This window comes from Melanerpes formicivorus, unplaced genomic scaffold, assembly GCF_026170545.1.
Source record: "Melanerpes formicivorus ecotype bairdi unplaced genomic scaffold, bMelFor1.0.p_v2 SCAF_1, whole genome shotgun sequence".
NCBI lineage: Eukaryota > Metazoa > Chordata > Aves > Piciformes > Picidae > Melanerpes > Melanerpes formicivorus.
Window position 1 is genome coordinate 56,624,200 of NW_027142353.1, and position 15,052 is coordinate 56,639,251.

The 15,052-nt window shown below is 42.0% G+C and overlaps 1 protein-coding gene across 2 annotated transcripts in view; it reads left to right on the forward strand.

Annotated features, from left to right (window-relative positions):
- The window catches only part of CRYL1 (crystallin lambda 1), a 68,408-nt gene that overhangs the window by 36,039 nt on the left and 17,317 nt on the right, over window positions 1–15,052 (forward strand). For both annotated transcript variants that reach the window (XM_068144280.1, XM_068144289.1), the window contains exons 5-6: window positions 1,699–1,893; window positions 11,751–11,856. In XM_068144280.1, coding sequence (XP_068000381.1) covers window positions 1,699–1,893; window positions 11,751–11,856 — 301 coding nt within the window. The remainder of the gene's footprint in view (window positions 1–1,698; window positions 1,894–11,750; window positions 11,857–15,052) is intronic.

Below are 15,052 nucleotides of genomic sequence, written 5' to 3' on the forward strand. Positions count from 1 at the left end.
GGGCCCTCACTACAAGAAAGACTTTGAGATGCTGAAATGTGTCCAGAGAAGGGCAACAAAACTGGTGAAGGTTCTGGAGAACAGATCTTATGAGGAGCAGCTGAGGGAACTGGGGTTGTTTAGTCTGAAGAAAAGGATGCTGAGGGGAGACCTTACTGCTCTCAGCAGTTACCTCAAAGGAGGTTGTAGTGAGGTAGGTGTTGGTCTCTTCTCCCTAGTAATGAATAATAGGACAAGAGGAAATGGCCTCAAGTTGCACCAGGAGAGGTTTAGATTTGATATTAGAAGAAACATTTTCACTGAAAGCGTTATCAAACACTGGAGTATACCCCTCCAGAGTGGTGGTTGAATCACCATCCCTGAAGGTGTCTTAAAAATGCATAGATGTAGTGCTAAAGGACATGGTTTATCACCAGACTTGGTAGAGTTAAATAATGTTTAGACTCTATGATCTTAGAGGTCTTTTGCAGATGAAATGATCCCGTGTTTCTGTATGCTTAAGGGTTAGAAGAGCCTTTAAAGAACACATTGGTGCTTACAGTGGTTTGGGTCTTGCTAAATTGCCTGGCACCACACTTGAAATGGTGCCTGTCACACCATTCTCAGTGTTGGTGATAGCATTGCCAGAGGCTGATAGGAGAACGGTTACATTGGAAGACAAGGCACTTTGATCATCAGTAGATGATGTAACAGTAGATGATGGTTGTGCATTAGTCAGACCTTGCAGTAAAGGGAAACATGTTGAGTACTGAAAAGAACATACAGAGAGGGAAGTCTCTTTGCATCTTGCTGTGACTAACTCCTGTACATGATCACTGTTACGAGCAATTGACTATAAGGGAGCATGGTGAAAGAAGCAGTACTTCATTACATCCCTTAAATGTCCATGTTACTTCTGGTAGTAATTTATGATACGTTAGCTCTTTCTGTTACCTGGAAACTAGACTGAGGGTTGAGATTATGACTGAAGGACAGCTGCTTTTGGAAGGAGCATGTAGGTGGTGTTACTGCTTGTAACACGATGACCTGAAAAACCTGTAGCTGTTTTTAGGATGCTCTTTAGAGGTTTTTGTTTATTACTTCAAAAATACATTTCACAAAGATCTTGACTTGATCAGAGATTACATTTGGGAAGAATCAGAGACAGATAACCTTTCAAAGTAGGCACAGTGTTTGAAGGTAACCTGTTCTGCAGCTTCTTTGAAGTATGTTTTACATATCTGTTACTGGGTTTAGCATGTATTTGCAGGCTTGGGCCAGTAGCAACTTATCTATTAAGTGTCCCATCTCACAGATGGTGGTTTAGTAATAATTTTGTGGCAAAATTCCTGAATATCTAAAAGGAAATAGCTTGCTTCATTTGGAAAGATGTGTGGCGACTTTGTCTTACAACAACAATCTGAATATTGAGAAGATACCAAGTCAGTGTAAAGTTTCTAGTACTGTTTGAGTGCTTTCATCTTTAGTGTAGCTCCATGAAATTTGCTGAGGTTAAATAGAGATGGATTTAATGAAAAGTCAATTACTGTTTTTTATTTAAGTCAATAAACTAGCTTTTATTTCTTTTATTCAGGGTCTGAAGAACAGGCTGATTGTCTTGGCTGGAAAACATTGACATCAATAGAAAGCTTTAAATGTGCTTTGTATTAAGTTGTTCTGTGAATCTGTTGACATTCTTTTTCTGTGTTTCTTCTTGAGGTAAATCCACCTTACTTCGTGCCATTGGTTGAAATTGTTCCTCATCCAGAAACAGATCCTTCTACTACAGAAAGAACATATGCCCTGATGAAGAAGATTGGTCAATCTCCTGTCAAACTAAACAGGGAAATCGAGGGGTTTGTTCTAAATCGGCTCCAGTATGCAGTGATAAGCGAAGCCTGGAGACTTGTGGGTGTATGTATTACCTTTCTTTTCCCTCAGTTTCTGTGCCACTTCTGTAGATGTGACAAGTGTGATTGTGTATTTAAACTCCCTTAAAATTTGTGCCATCTTTTGTTAAACGGTTCCTTATGAACATTAAACATATTTCAACATGTAAGTTAAAAAGAGTAAGCTGTGTCAGTTATAAATAACAAAGGCTGACAAAAAGAAAAGTTACATCATCATAACAACTGTGATTTATCCTGCCTTCTGTTCAGAATGCTGTCATTTTCAGGACAATCAAAAGAACAGTCTTAAAGGCATAAAATTCTGTGTTTTTTTCCCTAAAAGGTCTCATCATTGCCTGTTGTTTTTCTGAATGTTGCTGGCCTGCAGTACAGATGTTGTGAAAATTGTATTTTAAATGTTTTTGTCTGTGGCCTTTCAGGAACTGGACTCATAGCTTCAATGGTTATTTGATATGTGTAGGTAAGGACAGATTTCTCCTCCTCCTGCCCATTCAGTCATCTAGCTGAGAATCATTTGTTTGTGCCTCTTCAGCTTTTCCCACAGTTGCCTGTTCTGTGTTGCATAGTCTGATCTTTCATCAGGAAGAGCTGAATTATGAGTCTGTTCTGTGAGAAGAGATTCAGTTGGGCTTGTATGGGGCTTAATTTTTGTCATGGAGAGTGTTTAGATTTTTTTTTTCCCTTTTTTAACCACAAAACCCAACCACACACACAACTACAGGTGAGGATCTTAAAACTAAGGTAATGTTAAAGTATTGTAAACAAAGCAACTCGTTATCCAAAACAGTATGTAAACATAGGGAGGTGGTTGGCCCTCATCCCTGGAGATAGAATCACAGAATCAGTAAGGTTGGAAAAGGCCTCAAGAATCAAGTCCAACCTGTCACCCAACACCTCATGACTACTAAACCATGGCACCAAGTGCCACGTCCAATCCCCTGTTGAACACCTCCACGGATGGTGACTCCACCACCTCCCTGGGCAGCACATTCCAATGGGTAACAACTCTCTCTGTGAAGAACTTTCTCCTCACCTCGAGTTTAAACTTCCCCTGGTGCAGCCTAAGACTGTGTCCTCTTGTTCTGGTGCTGGTTGCCTGGGAGAAGAGACCAACCCCCTCCTGGCTACAACCTCCCTTCGAGTAGTTGTAGAGAGCAATAAGGTCTCCCCTGATCTTCAGAGTGAGGCTTGACAGGGTTGTGGATGACCTGGTCTAGCTGAGGATGCCCCTGCTTATCGCAGCAGGGCTTGGACTAGATAGCCTTTGGAGGTCACTTCCAGCCCAGGCCATTCTATGATTCTATAGTTGCTGAACTGATTTTGCTTACCTGTGGTTAGCTTCCATTAGCAATGTGATAGAACAATATAAAGGAGGTGGTGAATAATAGCCAGTACAACAATACTGTTAGAAAGAAACTGATCATCTGCTAGAGATGTTTCTTGAAATTTAAAATAAAGGTTTCTGTTATTTAAAAAGTTAACACAAAATCTTAAAGATGTGATAAGAAAAAAGTTGAAAGACACAGGGTAGTAAAGATAGTAACCTATAAATTATTTCTGAAACTGTAATAACACAGGTAGAAAAAAAGAGAATTTTTATGAATAAAAATGTGAAAATAACTACACAAAATACAAACTAGGAAGGCACATTCAGGGGGAAAAAGATGGATAGAATAGGATAGAATAGAATAGACCAGGTTGGAAGAGACCTTCAAGATCGTGTCCAAACCATCATCCAACACCACCTAATCAACTAAACCGTGCAACCAAGCACCCTATCAAGTCTCCTCCTGAACACCTCCAGTGATGGTGACTCCCCCACCTCCCTGGGCAGCCCATTCTAATGGGTAATCACTTTCTCTGTGTAGAATTTCTTCCTAACCTCCAGCCTAAACCTCCCCTGGTGCAGCCTGAGACTGTGTCCTCTTGTTCTGGTGCTGGTCGCCTGGGAGAAGAGAACAACCTCTGCCTGTCTACAACGTCCCTTCGGGAGTTGTACAGAGCAGTAAGGTCTCCCCTGAGCCTCCTCCTCTCCAGGCTAAACAACCCCAGCTCCCTCAGTCTCTCCTCATAGGGCTTGTGTTCCAAACCCCTCACCAACTTTGTTGCCCTTCTCTGGACACGCTCCAGCAAGTCAACATCCTTCCTAAACTGAGGGGCCCAGAACTGGACACAGGACTCAAGGTGTGGCCTAACCAGTGCAGTGTACAGGGGCAGAATGACCTCCCTGCTCCTGCTGGCCCCACTGATCCTGATACCAGAACTGCAATGTTTACTGTTAAAGATGTTCCCAGACTGTAACCTTTCCTTGAAAGGAAGAGATCTATTGTGGAAGTAGAAAAAGTCATGCAAAGAACAAGATTTTTGGAGGAAAAGAGTAAATGCATAATGACAGACTGTGAAGGAGAAATAGAACTTATTTGAGAATCCCCAAACTCAAATACTAAGTTGATGAAATACTTTATTTTTTACACATCAACAAGCATAATACCACAGAAATGGAAGGTTAGCACACCTTAGTTCTATTAAAAGTGTTCAAAGAGTCATTGGGAAGGGGTGGGCCAGTAAATCCAATAATGTGTAGGCATAGTGGCACGGTACCCTTGGTCAGCAAAGGTATCCAGGGAAGTAATGCCTCAAAAATCTAGAAGGATTCTTTCACATCTCTGAGAGGCATAAACTGAATTGTGGAAGTCCTTGGTGCCATGGTTTAGTCATAAGGTCTGTGGTCACAGGTTGGATTTGATGATCTTTGAGGTCTCTTCCAACCTTGGTGATTCTGTGATAGAAACCTAGGACACCAAAAGTATGGATGGGTTTAAGGGAACATTGAGACTTTACTGTTGGAGGAGGACCATGAAAAGCCACTACTGAAGTCTCAAAAACTGGACTGCTGGCTGGTGAGGCAGTGAAAGTGTCACTTTCTACTTGCTCTTCAGATATGGGAAAGTCATTATTAGGCATTATTATATTATTAGGGAAGTCATTGTGCCCCTGTACTCTGCATTGGTTAGGCCACACCTTGAGTTCTGTGTCCAGTTCTGGGCCCCTCAGTTTAAGAACGACATTGAAACACTTGAACGTGTCCAAAGAAGGGCAACAAGGCTGGGGAGAGGCCTTGAGCACAGCCGTATGAGGAGAGGCTGAGGGAGCTGGGATTGTTTAGCCTGGAGAAGAGGAGGCTCAGGAGTGACCTCATTGCCCTCTACAACTACCTGAAAGGTGGTTGTAGCCAGAAAGGGGTTGGCCTCTTTTTCCAGGCAACCAGCACCAGAACAAGGGGACACAGTCTCAAGCTGTGCCAGGGGAGGTTTAGACTCAAGGTGAGGAGAAAGTTCTTCACCGAACGAGTCGTTCATCATTGGAATGTGCTGCCCAGGGAAGTGGTGGAGTCACCATCCCTGGAGGTGTTCAAGAGGGGATTGGATGTGGCACTTGGTGCCATGGTCTAGTCATGAGGTCTGTGGTGATAGGTTGGACTCGATGATCCTCAAGGTCTCTTCCAACCTTCGTTATCCTAGTATACTACTACTGTGGAAAGGAAAAGCATAAGAACACTTTGTTGGTTACTGTTGGAAAAGAGGTACTGATTTGATGAGAACTTCTAGCATGTTACTTCTCTGTGGGTGGTGGTATGTGAACAGTAACAAAATATTAGCTGAAGCACTGACATAATGAAAGTTGCTTCTGTTGTGCAACATCAGTTTCCAAGTTGTCCTGGTTTTGTATAATTCTATTGCATTTCAGTCAAATACACATTTAAACTGCAAGAACTGTGGCTGTATTTCCACTTCAAAAGCCTGGACAAATATCAGAGGTATATAGTTTCAGCTGTGTGACTTCAGGCTACACACAGCCTTTGATGGGGTGAGAATCATGAGAGCTGCAGACCTAAGAGAATTTCTGTGTTTCTACTGTTATCCTGCTAACTTAGTCATTTTTGTTGCAAGTTGTGTTTTTGCCTTTAAAAGTGGGGAAGAATACTTCATGCTTCTGATTTTTTTAGTCACTCTTTAGCCCTTGTTGTTGAGTGTTAAAATACTGAAAAGATCAGCCTCCTTACCTTTCAGTCTTTAAGAGACTTCTAAAAATCGAGTGTTACTCATTGATTCCTTCTGTGAACAAAAGCTTTCATTATACATGGAGTGGGAGATAACCTATGAATATTAACAAGAGGGACATGTTAATAAAGCATTCTTGTCTAAAGTGACCACACTATTAATCTGTCTGTGGCTGGATATGTAAACTGTGTGTACTGGATGAAGCAATCCAAGTCACCTGGGATGCAGAACCCAGACATTCTTAGAAAATTAATTATGAATACTGGGGTATTTCAATGCTAAGAATTGTGTATTGCTTTTTACTATTGTAGAAGACAAATGAAATAGAACCATAAAACAATTTCAAGCTCACTTGTTTTATTAGTGCTTGTAAAGGTCTGAACAAATATCTTTGCCTGCATACAGTTACATGCCTTCAGTGTGCCCTGGCAGCCAAGAGGGCCAATGGCATCCTGTATCAGGAACAGTGTGGCCAGCAGGAGCAGGGAGGTCATTCTGCCCCTGTACACTGCACTGGTTAGGCCACACCTTGAGTACTGTGTCCAGTTCTGGGCCCCTCAGTTTCGGAAGGATGTTGACTTGCTGGAGTGTGTCCAGAGAAGGGCAACAAAGTTGGTGAGGGGCTTGGAACACAAGCCCTATGAGGAGAGGCTGAGGGAGCTGGGGTTGCTTAGCCTGGAGAGGAGGAGACTTGGGTGACCTTATCTCTCTCTACAACTACCTGAAGGGAAGTTGCAGACAGGTGGATGTTGGTCTCTTCTCCCAGGCAACCACCAAGAGGACACAGTCTCAAGCTATGCCGGGGGAGGTTTTGGTTGGCTGTTAGGAAGAAGTTCTATACAGAGAGAGTGATTGCCCATTGGAATGGGCTGCCTGGGGAGGTGGTGGAGTCACCATCATTGGAGATGTTGAGGAGGAAACTTGATGGGGTGCTTGGTGCCATGGGTTAGTTGTTTAGGTAGGCTGGACTGGTTGATAGGTTGGACATCATCATCTTGAAGGTCTCTTCCAACCTGGTTTGGTCTATTCTATTCTTTTCTATTCCCATTTATTTACTTTCTCATGCCTCCTATGAAGTGATCACTAGTATATCTGATTTTATTTTTTACTCCTTGGGGCAGATACTTTCTTTATTCGTTTGTGAAGCACTGTGTACACTCCTGACACTACTACTTTTGTACTTTTACCAGTACCAATATATTTTATCGTTGATTGTGATGATGTTGCAGAAGAGTGTTAGTCAAATGGCTTGACTTTGTCTTATTCTGAAGGTAAAGGTTTGGGTGACGTAATCTAGAAAATAACAACTGAAAAGTTTCACCAGTGCTTTTAGATCAGAAGTCTCAAACCTTACTGTGACTATCTTGGACTGTCCTTTTACTGTGGATTACTGAGTGGAAGCTTACATTGGTGAAATATGGTTCTAAGCTGCACCTGGAATTTGTGAGGAGATAATGAAATACAGTAGCAGAGATAGTGAAGAGAACATGACAGTTTTTTGGCCCAGGAGCTTTACCTGCTTCTAAGAACCTGCTAAAGCTATTTTACATGATAGGTTGTATGAGAAGTATCTTTAGAGTCTCTATTTTCCTCTGTATAAGCTTCTGATACTTTTTTTCTTTAAAAGTGGGCTTTCTTTTTATGTAACAGCTACTGTAAAAGACAAGAAGAATGGAGAGCCCTGCCATTTTTGTTAATGTCTTGGAAAATACACAGTCATAGTTTGGCTGTGTGTCCATTTCAGTTCATTTTCACAGCAATCAGATGCACTGGCTTCAGTCCCTAGCTTATGTACCTTTCCCTTCTCAGGTAACTAGCTTGGCTGTTCCTAAATACTGGCAAGACTTTTAAAATTCCAAATGCCTGATTATTAATAATTGTACTATAGCATTATCCACATAACCTTTCCAAAAGATCAAAGATAAGGTAGATAGTTAAACATCTAGTTACAGTTCCCCATTAAAGGGGGATATTATAAAGGCATGTTTAAAGAGCCAAGGAGAAAAATAGCATTGATACTAAGTGTTACAGGGTGAGGTGAGTGAGGGTGCCACAGAATAAGGAAGATAAAGGCCAACAAAATAAGCAGGTAGTAAGTGTGTAGTTTGACAAGTTTCTCAAACATGATGAAATGGAAAGACATGAAGCTAGGAGAGGAATCTAGGAGAAAAGTCGTATGCTCACAATGACAGGACTGGAAAAAGATCTTATCAGGGTGTGGATCGAAGTGATGTGATTCAAGTGATAGTGGAGAGAAGGGTGTAACAAGTGCTGCTGAGAGAGAATGCATGTCCTAGTGGCAATCAGGAAAAACAAAATACTGGTTTTGGGAAAGACAGGTTGAAGGGGCAGATTTGGAGACAACAAAAAACGTGTGTTCTAGGGGAAAATGGAATCCATAATAACTCTAGAGACTGAAGTCAGTTGGAGGACATGATGAATTGTTAGCATCAGAAAAAGTAAGACTGGGGGGGTGGAGGATGGCCATGTCACATGGCAAATTATTAGAAACTAAGTGACAGAAGTTTTGATGTGGGTGTGACTCACAGGTTTAAAGACTGTCGATTAAAAACGAGCAGGTTGGGTCAGTGCCTAAAGGTGGAGACGACAGAATTGCCACAGGATTTTGGAAATGAGAAAAGTGTCCTTGCATCGTGAGAAGCAGTAACAAAATACCAAAGGAGCATTAGGACAATATTGTGGCATCACAGGAGATTAAAATCTCTGGGAAGCTGAGACTGAGGTATATAAATGGTGTCATAAGTAGTGTGGAAGATCCTGAGCCAGTCTAGATCTTCAAGTTTGACTGGCCACTTGGGACACTGAGGCTCTTGTTGAAATTTGTTTTCACATTTTAGTTCTGTACCTGTAAAAGCTTCTAGTGAGTTCTAACACACTTCCTCTGACAAGTGCTTGAGGGCAAGGCTTATAAGAAGGGTAACCCAGGATGAAGTGGATGAAAATTACCCTTGGGAAGATTGTTTCACACCTAGATGTAATGAAACTGGGTTGAAACTCTTTCTTGTTTACTTCTTAGCATAAACACCAACCCTGGCTGACCTTGCACCCACTCTGCTGAATCATTCCAATTTATGATCTCCTTAACATGAATGGGAGTAGGGTTATTCTCCACGGGAGGACAGTCAAACTTGTTTCTCATTTCTGTGTTGTTTAATTTCTCAAGAGAAAATGTAGAAAGTTCTTCTTTGAGAAGGTCTATGGGACAAGGGGAAACTGAGCTCATGGGTGCAGAATAAGATATCCATCACCTGGAGGGGTCTGTCATGTTTTCCTTATGGTAACAGCAGTTTTTGCCTTTTTAGCGCCCAGATCTATAAACTTACAGACACAGTCAAAAGGCCAAGAGCTAAGCAGTCATGTCATGGTTCTGAGGGCACCTGGCCTTCAAATGTCAGTATTGAAACTGAGGACTAAGGCACAGCAGAAGAACTAAGTCAGCTTTTAATTTGAAAATGAATTTGCAATGATTCTGAAGTGTTTCAAGAGTCTGTTAACTCTTTAACATGATGTTTACAGTTTTTAACTGCTGCTGCGGTTCAAATGCTTGTCTGGGACTTGTGGTCAATCTTTTGTCCACAAATCCATGTCAACCAGAAAGAAAAAAAACAAAAGCACTCATCGAGCACAGCTTTTCCAGCACAACTCATTGTTTGGATGAAGCACTCCCAACAGCAGAGTGCTTTTGTTGACTTTGCTGATGTGGTTCAGGGAAGTTGTTGCTGCCATGTCAGGGGAAAAAACTTCCATAGAACGTATGTTGCCTGTGTTACTAACACTGGCACTGGTTCTTTATCTGAATGCTGTCTGGGGTTTTCTTTTAGTCCTGTATTTATGCAGACCTTCCTGATTGCCTCTAGATGAAGGCCTATGCCTTACCTTCAAGTTGAAGAAAATAATGTTTCACTATCCCTGCCATTTTATGTCTAATTACATTGTTACTAGAGCTCCATGTTCTGTATGTGGTGGGTATATCTTATTAATTGCATTATTGTTTCCTTTCAAGAAAGAGTTCAAAAGCTGCCTGTAACAGGGATTCAGCCAGGCTTACTTTTGATAGGGGCAACACCTACTAACAGATTGAGACTTGAGGTTGAGTCTTGTAAAAGGCTCTATTTGTGCTTGAGATGATGAGACTTGGTGTCTGTGGCCAGCTGTAGAATTTATATTGGTTCTTGGCTTATAGCTTTCTTTTAGTGTAACAGTAGATGTAGTTGATGGACGCAGGAAGACACTGTGGGTGGGATTCAGCTCACCTAAGATGCCATTTCTACAATGTAGTCATTGACATCCAAGCTTCTTGTTCATCTTTCAGTGAGGAGAATTAGGCTCTTTTAAGACACAACTCATCTTACGTATTCTAGATGCCTCCTTTAGGATGCTGATTTCTTTTTTTCTCCCTAGTGATTATGAAAAGAGTCTAGATGTCTAGCTCAGATGTCCATGTCTACAACAGGTCAGGAAAGCTGTCCTTCATGCTTGTAACTCTAGCTGATGGCTGTGTTGTACAAAGAAGCATTTGGTCAGGGCTCTGCAAGAGGAAAATTTAACAGAAAGCATGTCTTTGGTCAGGCAGATGAGTGTACATACTTGTACTCTGCAGCTCAGAGGGTCGTGTGGAGAAAGACAGAATGGGAAGAGCACCTCAAGGTAGGGTGAGAAGACAAATTAGAAGCAGTTCAAGATCTGTTCCACCTTCTTAACCAAAAGGAAGTGCTTTTATGCCTCTGGGAATTAAGAGGACAAGTTCTTGAAACCAAGCTTTATCTGATGGAATTAGTTATAACAGGTCTTAATTCATATCTTTCCAGTAGATGGAAAACAACCTCATATGATAAATAATATTCTTCTCAGGTAAATCTGTTAAAGTAATGAACCATAACTCATGTTTTCTACAAGCCTCCCTGTGCTTGCCCTAACCTGATGGAGGCGTTGGCTTTCTTGTAAGTGCTACCTTGTGGGTGGAATAGCAGTGCTCAACTTTTTACAGGAGAAATGCTTCATTTTACATGCTCTGTATCCTGCCAGCTCTGAAGTGTGAGGCTAGCAATGAATTTGAGAAGTTGGGCAGGTTGAGGCTGGGTAGATTGAATGTTCAGTGAATTTTCTTGAGGGAGTGGCAGCTGTATTGGCTGTGTGTTTGGTCCCAGCTTTTTTTTTTGAAGGTAACCTCTGGAGTAGTAGCCCCTGCTGAACCACCGTTCTGCCAGTTGTGGCTGCCCAAAAATCCAGGACTAACAGAGTATTAAGGGAGGTGTAAGAGTTAGACAAAACACCTGTATTTAAAAGGGCTGGTATTGTGCTTGGATTTGATACACAGTCTTTTGGTTGTGGGCTCGTAAGGAGTGTCACATTTGCTCTCTGTTTTCCTGATTCTCAGCTTCTGAGAAAAAAGTGTTTTGGTTAACAAGCAGCTCAGTTTAGTGTTAGTACATGAATTTTTGTAAGTAGTGTCGGGCAAACTAGTGTGTACAATAGTACATAGTGTCTATAGGAGTGCATTTAACTCATAACCTTAAGAATATGCCAGAATGTATCAAAGTGTATCTGGGCTAGGAAGTACAGCAATCTTAGAGATGTGAATGATGTTTATACTGAAGCACAGGAAGGCCCTGCATTGCTGGACGTTGCTGGCAAACAGTGGTGTTTCTGCTTGCAAGCTAACTGGTATTTCTAGCTTTGGTTTTTATTGCTTTCTTTAATTGTATACAGAAAGTGGGCAATTTTGCATTAACACCAACCATTCACAAATCTTTTTTGCTGTTCTATTGTTGCTCCTTAGGAAGGGGTAATATCTCCTACTGATCTAGACCTTGTGATGTCTGATGGATTGGGAATGCGGTACGCGTTTATTGGACCTCTGGAAACCATGCATCTTAATGCAGAAGGTAAGTAGTTTAAAATGCTGTGACTATGAAGGGGAAGGCTTATGTTGCACAAGACCCCAGAAACTAGTGGTGTGCCCCAAGGATCAGTGCTGGGCCCCATGCTCTTTAACATCTTTATTGATGATCTGGATGAGGGCATTGAGTCCATCACCAGTAAATTTGCTGACGACACCAAGCTGGGGGCAGGAGTTGATCTGCTGGAGGGTAGAGAGGCTCTGCAGAGGGACCTCAACAGGCTGGACAGATGGGCAGAGTCCAACGGCATGAGATTGAACACATCCAAGTGCCGGGTTCTGCACATTGGCCACAACAACCCCAGGCAGTGCTACAGGCTGGGGTCAGAGTGGCTGGAGAGCAGCCAGGCAGAGAGGGACCTGGGGGTACTGGTCGATGGTAGGCTGAACATGAGCCTGCAGTGTGCCCAGGCAGCCAAGAGGGCCAATGGCATCTTGGCCTGCGTCGGGAACAGTATGGCCAGCAGGAGCAGGGAGGTCATTCGCCCCCTGTACACTGCACTGGTTAGGCCGCACCTTGAGTACTGTGTCCAGTTCTGGACCCCTCAGTTTAGGAAGGATGTTGACTTGCTGGAACGAGTCCAGAGAAGGGCAGTGAAGTTGGTGAGGGGTTTGGAACACAAGCCCTATGAGGTGAGGCTGAGGGAGCTGGGGCTGCTTAGCCTGGAGAGGAGGAGACTCGGGGTGACCTTATTGCTCTCTACAACTACCTGAAGGGAGGTTGTAGACAGGCAGAGGTTGGTCTCTTCTCCCAGGCAGCCAGTACCAGAATAAGAGGACACAGTCTCAGGCTGCGCCAGGGGAGGTTTAGGCTGGATGTTAGGAAGAAGTTCTATATAGAGAGAGTGATTGCCCATTGGAATGGGCTGCCCGAGGAGGAGGTGGTGGAGTTACCATCATTGGAGGTGTTCAGGAGGAGACTTGATCGGGTGCTTGGTGCCATGGTTTAGTTGTTTAGGTGGGTTGGATTGGTTGATGGGTTGGATGTGATGATCTTGAAGGTCTCTTCCAACCTAGTTGTTTTATTATTATTATTATTATATAATCAACCAGGTTAGGATTGCTGCAACTGTGACTCTTTTCTCCTTTTCTTATCATTGCAATAAAACTTTATCTAAAACTTGGTCAGATGGAAGGCAGAGAACCTTGATTATTGTGTTGTAAATGATCAGATGAAAGATGACAGTGGATCATTGAAACACTGTCTGTGCACTTCATTTTTTTTCCCAACATATGTCCCAGTGCTTTGCAATCATTGCTGTAGCCATAGTTCAGGATTGTGTGAATGTCAGGAAAAAAAAGCATTGGAAAAGTTTGTTTGGTAATTTAGTGTCAACAAAACCTCACTTTCTGTAGATGAATGGTTTTTCTTCCCTCCCAAATTCATGGGAACTCTTGCTTTAATCTGTCTTAGATCCTGAGTGAAGTAAAATTGGTTCTATCCACAAAACGCTGTGTGTGAAAAGCTGACTTAACAAAGCGGTCGAGTATCAGTTCAATGTTTGTCTTGCATAATGAAGACAGATTATTAGATGTATTGAAAAGTACACATACATACATAGCTGGGGTTGCTTAGCCTGGAGAAGAGGAGGCTCAGGGGAGACCTTATTGCTGTCTACAGCTACCTGAAGGGAGGTTGTAGCCAGGTGGGGGTTGGTCTCTTCTCCCAGGCAACCACCAACAGAACAAGAGGACACAGTCTTAAGCTGTGCCAGGGGAGGTTGTGGCTGGATGTTAGGAAGAAGTTCTTCACAGAAAGAGAGATTGGTCATTGGAATGGACTGCCCAGGGAAGTGGTGGAGTCACCATCACTGGAAGTGTTTAAGAGGAGACGGGATGAGGCATTTGGTGCTGTGGTTTAGTTGATGAGATGGTGTTGGGTAATAGGTTGGAGCTGATGATTTTCAAGGTCTTTTCCAACCTGGTTCGGTTCTGTTCTGTTCTATTCTATTCTATTCTCAGCTTAAGGTGAAATGCATAAAATGAAATAAAAACCGTGAATCAAAGTTACAAAGGTTTCAGCAATGAATTTAACAAAACATTAACACTTCAAGAAGTTAAGATTAACTAAATAGATTTTTAGCTCTTTATTATTATGGGCTGCATCTTTTTTTTTCTGTTTTTGTACAGTCCCTGACATAGTAGGGCCTTGCTCCATTACTAGATCTTTTAGGCACTGCTGCAATGCCTAACAATATAACAATAAAATAAAAATGAGCAACCAAGATTATAAAATACAGTGCATAATTAGAAGTGTTATTTTATGTCCACTTTTTAGTTACTTACTTGCCAGAAACTTCTGTCTCTTAAGGCAGACTAAGCACTTCTGACGTGAACGTGGAATTGTGGATCCTCCACCAGAGTGGTTCAGCATGTCAGTTCTGTTGTATATCATTAGTAAATTAAATGTCACAAAGTATTTGGTTTTGTGCATTGCTTGGTAAACAACATCCATCTTCTGCTCAGAGGCACCTTCTTAAAAGTTTAGACTGGCTCAGTATAAATCATACATGTTCTTTACATAGGACAGATTGACGTAGTACCAGCATTAACCATCAACCTATCTGGAGTCTTGCAGGCCAGGTTTGTCCAGGCCTGCTGCCACCACTCCACTGAACTGCCATGACATCTTCTTCAGGGATAGGGTCTCTGACAGAAGACCACCCTCATTCATGCATAGACCCTTCTGTCAGAGTAATTTGCTGAACTACCTCTACTAAAACATAAACCCAAAATGGAATATTTATTAATACCCCCCAAAAATTTAGTTTTCAAGGTGAAATCATATTTGTGAATGCTTTGTAATCCTTAATTCTAAAATGATGTGCACTTGAGGTGAATGAAATCATGCAAGTCATCTGGGTTGGTTTTGATGCTCTTCCTGCAGTGCCCTCTGGCATTCAATGCTCTGTCATGATGCAGCTTAGCTTCCTTCCTCCTACCAGGAGGTAGTCATTGTTACAAAAAAGTCTGACATTTCACATTTCATGTTGCTTATTCATGACAGAGATTTTACAGCTTTCTACATCTGATGCTACTTTCTGTGGGGGAATTTAGTATTTCAGATCAGAGGAAGAAAAGTTATGAAATACAATCCAAGAGAATGATAAATTGGAAGTCTTGTGGTGGGCTTGTGAAATTCAAACCTTAAATAAACCTATAGTTATTTTAACATTATAGAA